The following is a 17,097-nucleotide window of genomic DNA, read 5'->3' as shown; positions in this document are numbered from 1 at the left end:
TAGTAAGGAGAACTCCCCTTGCACTGCAGAAGTGATGCTGATACTTCGCTAGCTGCTAACTGGCAGTTCCCCGAACTGTTTCTCCCTCGGCTCCTGAGCTACCATTACATAAAATAAAAATTAGTCCAAACCAATAATTATCCTTATGGTAAAATGACCATTTAACCCCTAGTCCAACTTGGTCCATATCTCTGACCCAAACCATGATCTAAAATTTCCCAACACTAGGTAGGCTTCCCAAACACACTAGTTTCCCATTAATGGGCCAATTTGCTAAATTGGGACCAATCCCTCTAATGGGCCTTACCCTAAGCGCAAACATATTCTTAGCCTATATTATCAGACTTCTGATGGCCCACTAAGGCCTAAAGAACTAAGATCCAATGCAGGGCCCAACCCGAGTCCCAAAACACATCAAGCCCATATCTGATGAGTATGCGAGGTGTACTCCTCTGTTAGGGATGTCAAGAAGTCCCGTGGGGACCCCGTCCCATTTGGGGAAATTTTTTTCAAAAAATCGGGGGCGAGGGCAAGGTTAACCCCCGTTTTAATTTCGGGGGCAGGGGCGGGGATAGGCAATCCCTTCCCGAAACCCCCATGGGGACCCCATTAATAAATAACACATATATGTACATATATTAAATATATAAATATAATAAACAATAACATGATTTTGAGCTTCCAAAATTCATCAAAAAACATGTTTTTAAATTGTTAGTATAATGTTTTTAAGATGCCATAACTTTTTTTTAACATGTAAAATTCTACTATACATAATTATTTGTTATCTAAAAAATAGTTTCTTTTAGCGTAAATAACAACTTCTTTTAGCCAAAAAAAAGACAACCCAAAATCAATCGGGGGCGGGGGAACGGAGGCGGGGGTAGGAAGGCTGAACATTTCGGGGGGGGGGGGGGGGACGGGGGAACAAGGAAATTTCGGGAGCGGGGGTGGGGGATGCATTCTCCGTCCCGTTTTCCCCGTTGACATCCCTATCCTCTGTACACTACGCGTACAAGTTGTATGGTGTGTACGCTGCGCATACATGCATGTACGCCCAACGTACTCCACTGTTAAGTCACTTTTCCCATTAAGTTCTTAATACTCCATTCCACCAGCTATAAACACAGATCCAGGTCCTCTTCAATGTCTTAATCAATAAATTCACTGACTTGGTGACTTAACATGACCCTAATAAGCCCAAACTCTAAAATGGCATTCTATTCTCATAAAATGATCTAAAATCATGCATGAACCCAATAAGACATCCAAGATGGCAACTTTCTGCCTTAGGGACTCATTTAGAACTGAGAGTAGCAACTCTAAGCCTAGGAGTCAGATTTGAACCATAAATCTCTATACTTGGGACCAAAATGACTCCAAAACCAAACTACACTAGATCTAAGCATACTCGAGGAAAGCTCAAGGCTTTATACCTAAAGATGATCTGAAATGAAGCAACAATCTCAGATCTACAACCTCTCCTTTGAACCACCACCTTGCTTTGCTCCTTTCTTGTTTGGAAAATGGATCCAAGAACACTCAAATATGGATTAAGGTTTTGTAGCAGCTATTTTATGGTGGAAATAGAGGCTGGCCTTCGAGACATAAGGTTCTTTATATAGGGCTAACCCTAAAATTAGGGTTTGGGGGAACTGAACGTACGATGGGCGTACGACTCTCCGCACCCGCGTCCGTATGACCTTATACGTTGGGCGTACTCAGCTAAACACACGCATGCATTCCATGCATTCATGGGGATGCCTTATCACAAAACTCCATTAGGGACTAAAATTGACAATAACTTCAAAGTGCTATAACTCCTTTATTCTAAGTCTGCTTCCGACGAACTTTATACCCACAAAAAGGTGGTGAGGAAACCTTATGCTCCTAGCCATACCCCAAGCCTAAAAACTTCTGAATAAGACCCGAGACCCATAAAAGACCGAATCGCCTATACCTTTGGCCTCTGAGACCACAACCGGGTACTTTCAGAATCGGGTGTTATAGTGGGATTCCAATAAAGTTAGCAATTTTATTGTCTTTATGTTCCCTGGTGCTTATATGTTATAGATCTAAAGTTTGGATGATGTTTGAGTTCATGTTTGAGATTTGATCTCCTTCTTCTCCATGAATGACCTAGTTTGAGCTCAAACCTTGTATTGGACATAAAAGACCTTAAAGCATCGATTTTTATGATCATTAGAGTGTTAGGAAGCCTCTTGGAAAGATGGATTAGTGGCTTAATGGATTAATAAGTTTTTGGATCAAGATGGCATTCAAATTGATCTTAAGACATGAGGTCATGCCTGTTACGTCGTGAGGATTATGATGCCCGTCTACTTTGTCCTATAGTGGGTCACGACTTAAGCCATAGATGGTCACGTCGTGAGGGGATATTGATTATTGACTTTTGTTGACTTTCATTGACCATTCACTTTTTGATAAAGTTTGACTTTGGGTCAAACTTGAGGATTTTGGGCTATTTATTAAGACTTTACTTGGTTTTTGTGATAAGCAGATTCACAGGTGCAAGCAGTGCTAAAAAGGGATCGTATCACAATGTTTCATAATTCTTCAATTCAAGTGAGTTTGCCCCAATGTACTCATGGGTCGAAGGCACCAATGTCGGCCCAATGGATTGTGTATCCTGGTATATAAGATGTTGTTAGGTTTTAGTGATCTGTTAGATCTGTATCCTGATATATAGAATGTTGTTATATTGTAGTGATATGTTAGATTATTATCCTAGTATATAGGATGTTGTTATGCAATCTTGATTTGTAGATCTGCCTATTTGTATGTTGACTAGTTTTATTATTATTGTTACTGGAATGATGTTATTTGTTATGTATATTACGACATGTTATGGTTTTGGGTTGAGCCTTTACTATTATGTGTGTGAGCCAATAGACCGGGGGTATTCTAGTCTGATGACTGAGTGGTTCCAAGGGTATTCTAGTATGATGATTGAGTGGACCCGTTGTAAATTGGCATTCCAGTCTGATGACTGAGTAAGCTGAGGCATTCAGTTCGATGACTGATTGGCTCGTGGTTAATCCCACCTGATGGTTGTAGACTTGTGGGTATTCCGGTCTGATGACCGATTAGATCGATCATGCTTGTTTTTATATGTTATGTTGTGTGGTGGTATCTGTTGGATTAGGTGTCTAAGTTCATAACTATTCTGGGATGTACTTGACCCGATCAACATGGTCCATTTTGGTTGCATGGCATCATGCATTTGGATAGACCAAAATGAGAGAAATAACACTTATGGTTTATTAATATATTATAAATTCTAATATATTAATAGAGTTATTTAATTAGTATTGATCAAAAATTAATTTGGAATTAACTAAGTGATCAAAAGAAGACTAATTAAATATATGGGTTGATTGTGTAAATCATCCATACTTGTATATTGGGAAAATGCTCCATGGATTATCAAGTTGGGCTAAAACCCATAGGATGCACCATGGATGCTTCATGGTGTTTGTAGAACCCATGGGTCATGGAAATGAAAGGTCATGACAATTAGGGTTTACATGGTGTAAGCCTAATTGTAGCATACTATATAAGGATCCATATGTTCACCAAAATCGGAAAAAAAAGCAAGTAGAAGAGGGATTAGCCGAATTTAGTAGTGTTCCATTTCTCTCAAGGTTATTCCAAGTGCATTTGGTGTTGTGTGAGTCATTTGAGGGATCATACTTGGGGTGCTAGTCTCACAAGGTTCACAAGGAATCCAAAGTACTACAAGGTATGTTTTCTTACTATCTTTTATGATTAAAAGTTCCCTTGTATGCTAGATAGGTTAAGAACCTTGGAAAATCGATTTTGCATGTATCATAGATAAAACATAGATCCAAGGTTTCTAGGGTTGCATGTACACCATAGGAGTGTTGGAATGCTCAAAACCCAACAGTATCTTAGGGAAACTCACTAAGTTTTGGTTTACACTTTTAGTTTCTTGTTTCAGGTACTTCAGATGATCGTGCCAAGGAGAAGGCATGATGGTGCACATCCTTACAGATTTGATGTTAATTGGATTTTGGGAGACTATGATTATTAATTATCACTTTTGAAACAATGTTTTGTAGACACTTTTGGTCATTGGGTTGTTTGTGAAAAATGAAAAATTTTACTTGGATTTGGGATTTTACAAGTTGGTATCAGAGCCCTCGTTTGAGAGAATTGGATGAACATTCATGTGAATCCAGACTTAAACTAAGGATCTATGAATGCTTCGAAATATTTTCAAATTAAATTTAAATTGTTTTCAAAAGTAACCCAAGAAGGATGAGATGTGTGCGGTCAGCCGGAGCAGGAAAGTATACCCTAAGTTACCACACTGCTTTTTGTTTATGATGATTATGATAGAACTGCAAGCTAGTATTAGGCTAGGGATCTTCAGGAATTTCATGATAGGATTGCCTGATGTATGATGCCTGGTAGCCTAGGAGAACTTTTTATATGTTAGATGAAATTGACATCATTAATGTAGTTTCTTAGTGTGTGCATTATAGTTGTACATAACAAAGATTTTATAGCCTAAGAATGTTTGATTTAGCTTTATTTCCTGTTCTTGTCTGATTAAGGGCTTAGGGTTGAGTCAAGTATTAGACTGTCTATGAGATCCAGTGTTATGTATGATTAGCATGCACGAGTGGCTAAAGGGTTAGTGGAAGTTTCATGAGTGGGTGCAGTTCATAGCATGTAAGCATGAGGAATAATTAGCCACTCTCTAGAGAGTAAGGAAAATATGAATCTTGAGGAAAGTATGGATATGTGTGGAAGGTAGTATTGGACCCATACTACTGGAAGTACATGATCCATAATCGAATCGAGAGAAGTCATGAGGATTCCAAGGGATGGTTTGGGGTAGATGACATGGTTGATACCATGATTCGTGACAGTGTTGTTGTATCTGCCAATCTTTTGGTTATTGTTGTTCAGGATGAGGATGAGTCTCGTGATTATTTGGGCTTTATTGGCCATGGGTTTGAATGGTGCGGACCTAGGTAAGTTAGTTGATTTTGAGGTCCTGAGGACCTTGCTCAATGTAGTGCCAGTTGAGTCACGGGACTCAAGAAGGAAGCGGTCATCGTGATCAGATCGAGGATTTTGGTCGAAGGATGAGTGATTGGCAGATGGATTAGAATGTCACTATCTATGGCAAGGGTTATGTCCTTCTAGTTTTCCGAGTTCGAAGGAAAGAGTAAGCAGGCATGCGACTTTCAGAGTTGGGATGTAAACCCAACATGAGACTAGTTAGCTATAATTGTTGGCAGTAGTATGGTAGTGTGGGAATGCACAAGACGATTTTTGTGGTATACATGCCTTACGATGAGACCAAGGGTATGCTTCTTGGGATATAGGCGTGTTAGGTGCTATAAATGATGAAATTGTTTGGACACATATATAAGTTATCTAAGGAAAGGTGTATGAGGTTGAGAAGCTTAGATAAAGGCTTATCGAAGCATATCGTATTAGAAATATGAACTTTGGAAGTCAATAGGTACTGCTTTCTAGAAGTACAAAGGTTTTCTGAATACGTGTCAAGGCTAGTGGGAGCATAAATGTTATGCTGGTATGGAGATAATTATCATGTTAGTGGGAGCATGATTGTTATTATGAGTATTGCAAGTTAGCAATATTAATTATAGAAAACAAAGTTTCAATTTGAAAAGGTTGAATAGTTGTTTTGCTATAATTAAGGGAGATAATAGTATACTTCGTTTCGAAATCTAAAAGCATGGATCGAGAAATTTTAATAAAATTTAGTCAAAAGGATATATATGGATGCTATGTTGAAAAGATTCAACTTAAAAGGATTCTTTATATGGCAATAGTATAGCAAGGAACTAGTAAAGTATCACGTTTTTCATTATGAATCGTGTCCCATACGCTTCGGGTATATGATTGATTGCATATCCTATAATATTTAACTGTTTTAATTTTTTTTTTCCAAATGCCTAGGGCATTAAGAGGGAAAGGGGAATAGAATTGGATTTGACTAAAATTATTAAACAACTGTCAAGTACAATCTAAGGTTCACCGATGATTGGTCAGTTGTGGGCGGTTGAGAGTATAGTAATGAATGGACCATAATGGCATTATTATGATTAGATATGATTCTATTAATAATGAGTTGCTGAATGGAAAATATGGAAATGTTTCCATCTTGGGAGGTGGATATCGAGAATCTATGTCTAGATTAGAAACTTTTATGCAATAAGGATGTTCAAAGGAATGTACTTTGAATGTGAGACTTCACAGAATTGTCTTGTAACAATCGCCAATAGAGAAATTTGTAATTTCATTGGCAAAGTCTTGGTGACTTTTGTGCAATAAGATTACAAAAGGATCATTGCATAAAATGTTAGAATCTAACATATTCTGGTAGTGGCAAGAATTTGTTATTCTTACACTAATGATAAGGATTAGGAGTTGTGAAATGAGTATCATCGGAAATGTGTTAAATTGATCTATTTCGCAAAGAATGGATCATAGGTAAATAGAGTATGCATGCTTGGTGCATGGGACAAGTACTGTTATAATTCAAGTAATAAGTTGATTATTTGAAACATTATACAATGAATAATGTGTAATAAATAAGGTGACTAAATAAAAGGAGTTTTATTTATACTTAAATGTTTGGGGCCATATTGGATTCGATCATTCTTGTGTTTCACTTTTCATGTTTTGACTTCCCGAATAATAAGATTATTCCAACCATCCACAGTCAATCATACTTTGGAAGTAGGTATGAAAGAAGATTGTCATGAATCTGACTGTAGATTTTCTAAAGTGTTTTACACATAGCAATAGTTTGCTGCAAGGTTCATGAGTGCTCCTATAAGATTACAACATTTGATTAAACCCACGCTCACTTGGATCGCTTCATGGATTTTATCAAGAGTGATTGGTGAGACGATAATATCTTATATTCTTAAAACCAAGACGTATGAGTTGTATTCTACAATTCGATTGCACATTGATAATATGTTAATATGTAAACACACCAGTAACTTGGTGTTATTAAACATAATGTTGTGTGTAATTTGATGAGTAGGTACAAGCGAGAATTCAGTCAAATTTTATCCGTTCATTTTACCTAAAGCGGGTTAAAATCGATATATGTGGTCCCCTAGATGATTTAGTGATTACACCCTAAGCGCTTGGCCAAGCCTGGACTAAGTTTATGTGTTAAATTGTAGTCTGTTGTCAATCGTCATAAATCGGAAATCGGGAAACAACACATGAACAGAGAGTATGATTAAAATCCATGTCTCAGTTCATACAATATCTAGAATGGATGAATAGATGATCCCTTATCTAAAGGACACGTTTCTGATATGATTAGAGTTCGACAACGGATTTTGAAAGCTACGATTGTTGATTAGGTTCCGAATTCATACGTAATATAGTTATTAAACTTATCCAAGTGGGAGATTGTTGGATTAGTTTTCTAAGCCCATAACTATTTTGGTATGTACTTGACCTGATTGTAAGCATGGTCTGTAACGCCCGTAGATTCGGGCTAGTCAATTTAGAGATAATAGGGGTCGAAAACGACTTTTCAACAAAATATTATTTAGAATAAATAATTTGAACCAAGTTGTAGTATATGTCACAAGGTTTCCATACATATAAAGAACGCCGAAATCCGAGTTATAACGAAGAAGTTATGACCCGTCGAAGTTTCGCGACGGAACCGGCACGGCACCGGGAAGCGTAAAAAGTGAATTTATGATAGAGCGAGATTTAGCCTTAGTGATCTAAACGAAAGTCGTAGAATATGTTAAACCGAGAAAATCCATAAAAAGAACGCCCAAATCTGACTTCGTATGAAGAAGTTATGATTTTTATAAGATTCGGCTTAGTAGTGTACAGCCTGAAACTCGAATTTTAGTTCGAGCGGTTTTTGGCTGATTCGACCTAAATGAGAGTTGAAGATCTCATTAATAGGAACTCAACGGTAAAAATACAGACGAAAATGGAGTCCGTATGAAGGAGTTATGAATTCTTCACGATCATTTAACAGTCTAAACGCCTCCTATTGTTAAATTTGAGATCGGTCGAGAATTAGCCGACGGAGTCTAAATGAAAGTTGTAGATCCTATTTTTACCTACGCGTGGATATAAAGAACGTCAAAAAATAGAGCTCGTGTGCGAAAGTTAAGGGGTTTAGAAGTCAGCAGGGTGCTGCTGCAAAAAAAAGGGTGACGTGGCTGAATATGGGCCAAGGATTTCTCCCCAAGGAAAGCCATCAGGTGATGACACGTGGCACTGACTCGGCGATTCAGTAAACCGACTCGGCGAGTCCGTCAGGATTTCACCCTATAAATAGAGGTGTCGGGTTCCCTCATTTCCTCACCCCTCAACCCTCTTCTTTCTCTCTCTAAACTCTCTCTCTAAGCCTCCCTAACCCCCTAAAGCCTAGGGTAACTCCCTAGCACGAGGCGGAATCCCCGGAGTGCTTGATGGCTCCGAGAAAAGAGACTATCAGCTCGGGAAACGCTGCTCCAGTGAACCCCCGTTTTGCAAAAAACCCGCTGTAAGTGAGCTACGCCTATGCTAGTTTTAATATAGCTTCTAATTAAATATAGTAATGTTATTAGGACCTTATAAGGAGTGTTTGGGCTATTATTATGGGTTATATAAGTATTGCTTAACGCTTATATAATAATAATAGATAGACTATTAAATTAGTCTCGTCAAACGTTAGACTAAACTCTAGTGGTAATGATACTAGGTTTCGTCAAGGGATAATTGTTTTAAGAGTAACGAAGTGTTGTCCGAGTGTCGACTCACCACCTTATCAAGTGAGTGCATAGTCTCTTTCATCTTACACATAGATATGAAGCATTTTAATATAAATTACGTGCTGTGTGTGCATATTCTCTGAATACTTGCTGTCTATGCTGGCTGAAAGATTTTTATACATGTTTTAAATGATTTAAACTATATATGTATTTTATATCTACAAAATGTGTTGGGTAAAACATGGGTAGATGAAATAGTTGTTTTGTGATAACAGGATGGGAAACATCAATGTTGTCAGTGATCCAGTCATCTAGTGGAGTATAGATGATGACCATGGGCGATACCAGACGGTCCGGTGGAACGCTAGTAAGCTCGTAACCTATAGGTGTTTATGAACTAGGTGCTCATTAGGTATTTTGAACTGAGTGTATTCATTACGTATCTTTGAACTGAGTGTGTTCACTAGGTATTTTGAACTAAGTGTGTTCACTAGTTACTTTTGAACTAAGTGTTTACCAGATGTTTTGGACTACGTGTTCATCAGTTGTAATCTATAAGCTTTGGTAACGATGGACTTCGTGCCGATTCCTTAGGATAATCCTTAGGAATGAATGAACGAGAAATAACTGATTCTCAGGGTAGATCCTTAAGAGAAAAGAAGATAATGGGGATGGGTAGTTGGGTTTACTTGCTTGATTATTTAAACATAATAATTATATTATTGTGGGTTGAAAACCCTATGTACTCACCAGGTTTCCCAACCTGACCCACTCAGTTTATTTATATCACAGGTGTTGATATGAAGTCACTTTACACTGAGAGATTTAAAAAGATGTAGATCAATAGTGTAAATAAATGTAAGTTATGTTTATGCTTATGTTTCTGTATTAACGATGACATCCCAAACGTTTTGAAATGAATAAAATACGTTTCTTCGAAAATGTTTTAATAACGAATTTATCATGTTTTTCTAGGAACAAATTCCGCAACATTTTTATTAAAAGAAGTACTTTGATTTTTATAAAGCATAAACAAAATCGGTCTTTTCTATCCGTGAAAATGGAGATGTCACAGTTGGAATCAGAGCATTAGTTTAAGCGAACTAGGAATATGGATTTATTTCTAGACTTAAACTTAGAATGCTAAGCAATGATTGTGAGGAGTGTGTCTAATAAAACTTAGGTAATACACATGAATAGACACAAGCACTAGCTTATTTAAGGAAAATTCCTAACATGCTTTTATATGCTAAATGATATATGATATGCATTATATGATCGGATCTATATGTCTTTTGCCGACTGGATCTGGAAATTTTATGTGCTCAGGTTTCTAAACGTTTAATTACGATATTAGAACTGGCATGTGACTTTTTGGAGTAATAAGGAGGAATACGCGTCTAATTCTTCCTCTATCTATATTCTCGTCTCGATACACCAAACGCTTGCTTTGGAGAATAGAATGTCATGATAAGGACTCATAGAGAATTGAGTAAATAGAGGAAATGAAAAGGCTTATGATAGTGAATGACACCTATCGGAAGATATCATAAGAGTGGTATCTTGCCTTTAGAACATGTCATGTAGTACGTTTAGAGGAGTACAATTAGTCTGAAGTACACCTTCGATTGGCAGGATGATGGAATGATTGTCGTAATTCATGAAGTTGACCCATCGTATGACATTTCCACCGAGCTGAAGCAGAATTGATGATTAAAGATACGTATAGAAGAAGTCCTAGTAGAGTCTAGGGAAAACTTTGTGATTGTTTGGACACATTTTTATGCGTTAAAAATTGTTTTTGTGATAATAACTTGGAAAACTACGAGACAATACTTGGGACGAGTATGAGTAGGTGTGAAAGGTAGTAGAGGCCTATACTACCGGAAGCACATTACTCACACTTGGATCAAGGAAAGTCACAAGGTTACCAAGAAGCTAGTAATTGATTTCGTTTTTTTCAAGTATGTCATTACCATTGTTTCGGTAATGACTAAGAAAATTGTTGTAATCCCGACCCTAGTGGTCATATCACATTGAGTCCAACTACGATGAGTAGGTTACGTGGTTCAGAGAACCAAGTTTGATGTAGCGTCCGACTTAAACCAAACGATTGAAATCAAAGAGATCAATAGAAGTATCGTGCTCGTTGTTAAAGAAGTTGGTAGCTAGAAATGCTACATGTTAAAATGTGATTATATCACATTAGACCATGAAGGAAGGCATATTCCATTCCAGAATTTGACTCTAAGAGACCTGAGTCTAAGCGTTGTTACATACGATAATAGGTTATTAGAATATGACACATCGGTCAATTGTAGCAATCAAATTAACTTATCCTAAGAAGAAGAAGGTGTATCTGATAAAGAATGAGTTTGTGACACGAAGGTCATGATTGAAAGTCTAACAAGCAGGTGCAAGACCAAGCACCGCCTGCAATCAAGGAGTCCAAGAGTTAGATACCAGTTCGAAGCAACATAGAAGTTACAGTTATTACCTATGATGAAGAGATAACGTATGGAGTCATTATACTGCCCTATTTCGTTGATGATTCCGGGACGTAATCATCCTAAGGGGGAGATAATTGTAACGCCCATAGATCCGGGCTAGTCAATTTAAAGATAATAGGGGTCGAAAACGACTTTTCAACAAAAGATTATTTAGAATAAATAATTTGAACCAAGTTGTAGTATATGTCACAAGGTTTCCATACATATAAAGAACACCGAAATCCGAGTTATAACGAAGAAGTTATGACCCGTGGAAGTTTCGTGACGGAACCGGCACGGCACCGGGAAGCGTAAAAAGTGAATTTACGATAGAGCGAGATTTAGCCTTAGTGATCTAAATGAAAGTCGTAGAATATGTTAAACCGAGAAAATCCTTTAAAAGAACGCCCAAATCTGACTTCGTATGAAGAAGTTATGATTTTTATAAGATTCGGCTTAGTAGTGTACAATCTGAAACTCGAATGTTCGAGCGGTTTTTTTGCTGATGCGACCTAAATGAGAGTTGAAGATCTCATTAATAGGAAATCAATGGTAAAAAGACAGACGAAAGGAGTCCGTATGAAGGAGTTATGAATTCTTCACGGTCATTTAACAGTCTAAACGCCTCCTACTGTTAAATTTGATATCGATCGAGAACTAGCCGACGGAGTCTAAACGAAAGTTGTAGATCTTGGTTTTACCTACGTGTGGATATAAAGAACGTCAAAAAACAGAGCTCGTATATGAAAGTTAAGGGGTTTAAAAGTCAACAGGGTGCTGCTGCAAAAAAGGGTGACGTGGCTGAATATGGGCCAAGACTTTCTCCCCAAGGAAAGCCATCAGGTGATGACACGTGGCACTGACTCGGCGAGTCCGTCAGGATTTCACCCTATAAATAGAGGTGTCGGGTTCCCTCATTTCCTCACCCCTCAACCCTCTTCTTTCTCTCTCTAAACTCTCTCTCTAAGCCTCCCTAACCCCCCAAAGCCTAGGGTAACTCCCTAGCACGAGGCGGAAGCCCCGGAGCGCCCGAAGGCTCCGAGAAAAGAGCCTATCGGCTCGGGAAATGCTACTCCAGCGAAGCCCGGTTTTGCGAAAAACTCGTTGTAAGTGAGCTACACCTACGCTAGTTTTAATATAGCTTCTAATTAAATATAGTAATGTTATTAGGACCTTATAAGGAGTGTTTGGGCTATTATTATGGGTTATATAAGTATTGTTTAACGCTTATATAATAATAATAATAGATAGACTATTAAATTAGTCTCGTCAAACGTTAGACTAAACTCTAGTGGTAATGATACTAGGTTTCGTCAAGGGATAATTGTTTTAAGAGTAACGAAGTGCTGTCCTAGTGCCGACTCACCACCTTATCAAGTGAGTGCATAGTCTCTTTCATCTTACACATAGATATGAAGCATCTTAATATAAATTATGTGTTGTGTGTGCATATTGTCTGAATACTTGTTGTCTATGCTGGGTGAAAGATTTTTATCCATGTTTTAAATGATTTAAACTATATGTATTTTATATCTACAAAATGTGTTGGGTAAAACGTGGGTAGATGAAATAGTTGTTTTGTGATAATACGATGGGAAACATCAATGTTGTCAGTGATCCAGTCATCTAGTGGAGTATAAATGATGACCATGGGCGATACTAGACGGTCCGGTGGAACGCTAGTAAGCTCGTAACCTATAGGTGTTTATGAACTAGGTGCTCATTAGGTATTTTGAACTGAGTGTGTTCACTACGTATCTTTGAACTGAGTGTGTTCAGTAGGTATTTTGAACTAAGTATGTTCACTAGTTACTTTTGAACTAAGTGTTTACCAGATGTTTTGGACTACGTGTTCATCAGTTGTAATCTATAAGCTTTGGTAACGATGGACTTTGTGCCGATTCCTTAGGATAATCCTTAGGAATGAATGAACGAGAAATAGCTGATTCTTAGGGTAGATCCTTAAGAGAAAAGAAGATAATGGGGATGGGTAATTGGGTTTAATTGCTTGATTATTTAAACATAATAATTATATTATTGTGGGTTGAAAACCCTATGTACTCACCAGGTTTCCCAACCTAACCCACTCAGTTTATTTATATCACAGGTGTTGATATGAAGTCACTTTACACTGAGAGATTTAAAAAGATGTAGATCACTAGTGTAAATAAATGTAAGTTCTGTTTATGCTTATGTTTATGTATTAACGATGACATCCCAAACGTTTTGAAATGAATAAAATACGTTTCTTCGAAAATGTTTTAATAATGTATTTATCATGTTTTTCTGGGAACAAATTCCGCAACATTTTTATTAAAAGAAGTACTCTGATTTTTATAAAGCATAAACAAAATCGGTCTTTTTTGGCCGTGAAAATGGGGATGTCACATGGTCCTTTTAGGCTGCCTTCACCATAGCTACTGATAGGATGAACTAAGGAGAAAGAGGATTAATTATGATTCATTGATATATTATATATGTAATATATTAAAAGAGAAAACATATTGTTTAATTAATATTAGTCAAGAAATAATAATAATTAATTTTGTGGCTAAAAGAGATTAATTAAATAAAGCGGACTGATTGTGCAATTATAATATTGTTGCATAAATGGGCTAATGGACTCCATAGAAGTTGGAGTGGACCAAATCTATGAGGAAACCCATAAGAATTCGTCCAAGGCCTCTAAGGAGGGAGTCCATGGGCTGCTTAGAGCCTAAGCAGTCAAATTAAGGTTTCCTAGTTGAAAACCCTAATAGCCTACCTATATAAGGAACCCCTAAGGCCGCAAAAACGTGGTGAACTAATCTCTAAGGGTTATTGGACGTTTTTGGTTCCTCCTCCCTCTCTCTTTGTTCATCTTGTTGCATATGGTGTTTGTGACTCCATTAGAGGTGCAACATTTGAGGCACTAGGCTTTCAGAAGTCAATTACAAGAAGGATTCGGATTGTTATTGTAACATAACAATCAAGGTAAGATCTAAACTCTGTTATTTTGTCAATTTCGATTAATGTATGCTAGAATTATGGTTTATAAGCTTTAGATGATTATTTCATGTTCATTAGACAAACTAGATTAAAAGCTTTAGGGTTTGCATGTACACCATAGGATTGATGTAGTGCTCAAAACCCATCACTTATAGGGAATATCATCTTGCGTGTGTTATACATTCCAAGAGTTAGGGATGGTTTATACATAGTTGAGCCGGTCTGAGATATGGTTTGGTTGTAACGTCAGTGGGTGGTAGTTTGAACCCTAAGTATGGAAGAATTAGGTATTCTGCTTGGAGGACCATCGATCTGTTTGAGTTGGCGGTGTTAGAAGAATGGTTCATAGGGATCTGCGGTGCGGGTATATGAGACTTCAATTCAAGATTTGGCCATTTCAAGGGTGAAGAGCAAGTGGCTATCAAAAGTATGAGTTCAGAAAATACTTGAGTTGTCTCGAAGCAGGAAGTAGTTGGTCAAGGAGCTCGTTGTAGCGATTGTTTCCTTTTGGGATGCCAATGAATATACGAGGAGGCACTAAGATCGCTCAGGTTGAGTATCGGTTGTTGAGGGATTTGTCATCTCATTGTATAGATTGCTATTTATAATCTAGATTAGGTAGTTGCAGATCGGTCAATCGGTTTTAGAGTTTGGTATGTTTAGTCCCTCTTGGGCTTTGTCCAGTAGGGTACTAATTCATGGGTTTAGATGTCAATGCATTTTCGATCATTGGTCATTCATTCATCATTAAAGTGGAAATTCTTTTGTGAAGTTTTGAGTTATATCAGTTGAAGTTCAATGGACTCATCAACATATCATCAAGTTCGACTCGAGTATGGAAGATGACCTTGGTTATTGGGAGTCTAGAATTTGGTATGTGTTACTTAGTCTTCCGGATGATACATTTGATTTTGTGTAGAATCTAATTTGTGGCATGTCGTGCTGGCAAGGTTGATAATTGGATGGATCCGGCCATGGTTTTAGCAACATTTCTGGTTAACTTTAAAACTTTTATCGAGCTAGTTATGTATTATGGGATATGTTTCGGTCGTTCATGAGGATGTTATGTTAATGAATGAGGTTTGTCATTTCATTAGATCTACTAGTACTTCATCCTTTGGGTAAGGCTGGAAAAAAACTCAGTAGATCCAAGGTTGGTTTCGGGTTATCCCTATACATGTTGTTAATGTTAGTAGAGATAGGTTCAAATGTTTAAAGTATTTATTGTGTTATTGTATGCATAAATGTGGGCCAATAAAAATTAAATAATTAAATAAATAAAGAAGGGTAATTTAGTAATATGATTAATAACTTTAAAACATAATCCCTATAATCCCTATTTATCTAATTGAATTTTTCTAACCCTAAATTTATCCCCTTCATAAATCACCTCACACCCTTACCATCGGCCTCACACCCAAGCACCTGTCAATTATGAATTTGTGATCAGACATTATCGAGGTGATTTCAACAGAGGCATAGAGCATCCAGTTAATGATTTATTAAAGCAAAGAAGCAGTTATAATCATTAGGTATCGACCGAGAAAAGCATCAACAATGAAAGCACCAATAAGAGGAAGAAGCCTCGCCTTCCAATCCACATGTTGACATTCTCAGCGGCGGTGGCCTTCGATTGCCCCAAGGGACCGGTCAAGTATGTGTTTAAATTTTAATTGACGCCATAATACACAAATATCTCTGCCACTTCAACCTATGTCCTCTAACATGGAAGCTTTTTTCCTTCCCTTATGAAGGAGATGTCTGTGGTGGTTGGATGTTTTAATGAGTGTGCACAAAAGGTGCTTGATGTTCATCTGGCAACATGCTTCCACAAGTACTTCATGTGGTGCAAAGGCAAGTTACATGGAAACCATCATTCTTTAATACAAGAAGGCAAGGACCTTGTTGCTTATGAAGTTATCAATGCCATTGCTATGCACAAAATTCTTAAAAAATATGATAAGGTTTTTATTTGTCGCTTAATTATCAAAGTGCTTTTAGATTCTTCATAATAAAACATGAGCAGTTGAGCACCCATAACTTTTTTACTGCAGATACATGACTCTAAACAAGGGCAAACATTTAGGTCACAAGTCCAGAGCATGCATATGGAACTCCTTCAGTCTCCATGGCTTTGTGAGCTTATTGCCTTCCATATTAACTTAAGGGAATCAAAGAAAGCTATAAGGAAAGGTTCTGAAATATTAGAAGGCTGCTCTCTTATATTTATTGATGGAAAACCATCACTTTCGTATAAGTTGTCTGATGATGTGAAGCTTAAGATAGATTTGACTTGTTCCATATGCTTGGTCAGCCCTTGATAACGCCTTGTAAACTTTTTTATAATAATGCATACCCTGATTAATTAAAAATCATATATATAGTATATGTTATTGAATAATCTATCGTTTGTATTTGTTGAATGATCAAGATATTGTATTTGATCCTGTGTATTTGAGTTGTGGACACATATTCTGCTTCATGTGTGCTTGCAAATCTGGATCAGTAATAATTGTAGATGGACTAGAGGTAACAGTACCAACATCAAAATTTCCTCTGTGAATTGGGAACTTGTTCTGATTGTCTAATTTTTACAGGAAATTAAAAGTTGTTTTGATGCACACCAAACGCTCGCTAAAATGCTTCAACTGAATGGTTTTTCTTCGTTTATAGTATTCTATCAGAAAAGAATGTTTTCTATGATAATCATGAACATATTCTGTTAGAATGCCCTAAATTAATATAATTATTGGTAAATGAATCCCAATTCTATTAGAATGGAATCACGAATTCCAATTATGTTGGAATGGAATATGGATATTTTCTCACTAATTTATTCATTGGATTTG

The 17,097-nt window shown here is 37.2% G+C and overlaps 1 protein-coding gene across 1 annotated transcript in view; it reads left to right on the top strand.

The window, feature by feature from the left end:
- Positions 1 to 16,810, top strand: part of LOC145040863 (putative E3 ubiquitin-protein ligase BAH1-like 1) — a 42,202-nt gene extending 25,392 nt beyond the window's left edge. Inside the window, exons 2-5 of the mRNA XM_078988753.1 lie at positions 15,781 to 15,902; positions 15,981 to 16,212; positions 16,303 to 16,556; positions 16,678 to 16,810. Coding sequence (XP_078844879.1) covers positions 15,781 to 15,902; positions 15,981 to 16,212; positions 16,303 to 16,556; positions 16,678 to 16,810 — 741 coding nt within the window. The remainder of the gene's footprint in view (positions 1 to 15,780; positions 15,903 to 15,980; positions 16,213 to 16,302; positions 16,557 to 16,677) is intronic.
- The last annotated feature ends 287 nt before the right edge of the window (positions 16,811 to 17,097 follow it).

Source organism: Lactuca saligna, chromosome 4, assembly GCF_052625555.1.
Source record: "Lactuca saligna cultivar CGN05327 chromosome 4, ASM5262555v1, whole genome shotgun sequence".
NCBI classification, from domain to species: Eukaryota; Viridiplantae; Streptophyta; class Magnoliopsida; order Asterales; family Asteraceae; genus Lactuca; species Lactuca saligna.
This window is presented reverse-complemented; position numbering and strand designations above follow the sequence as displayed.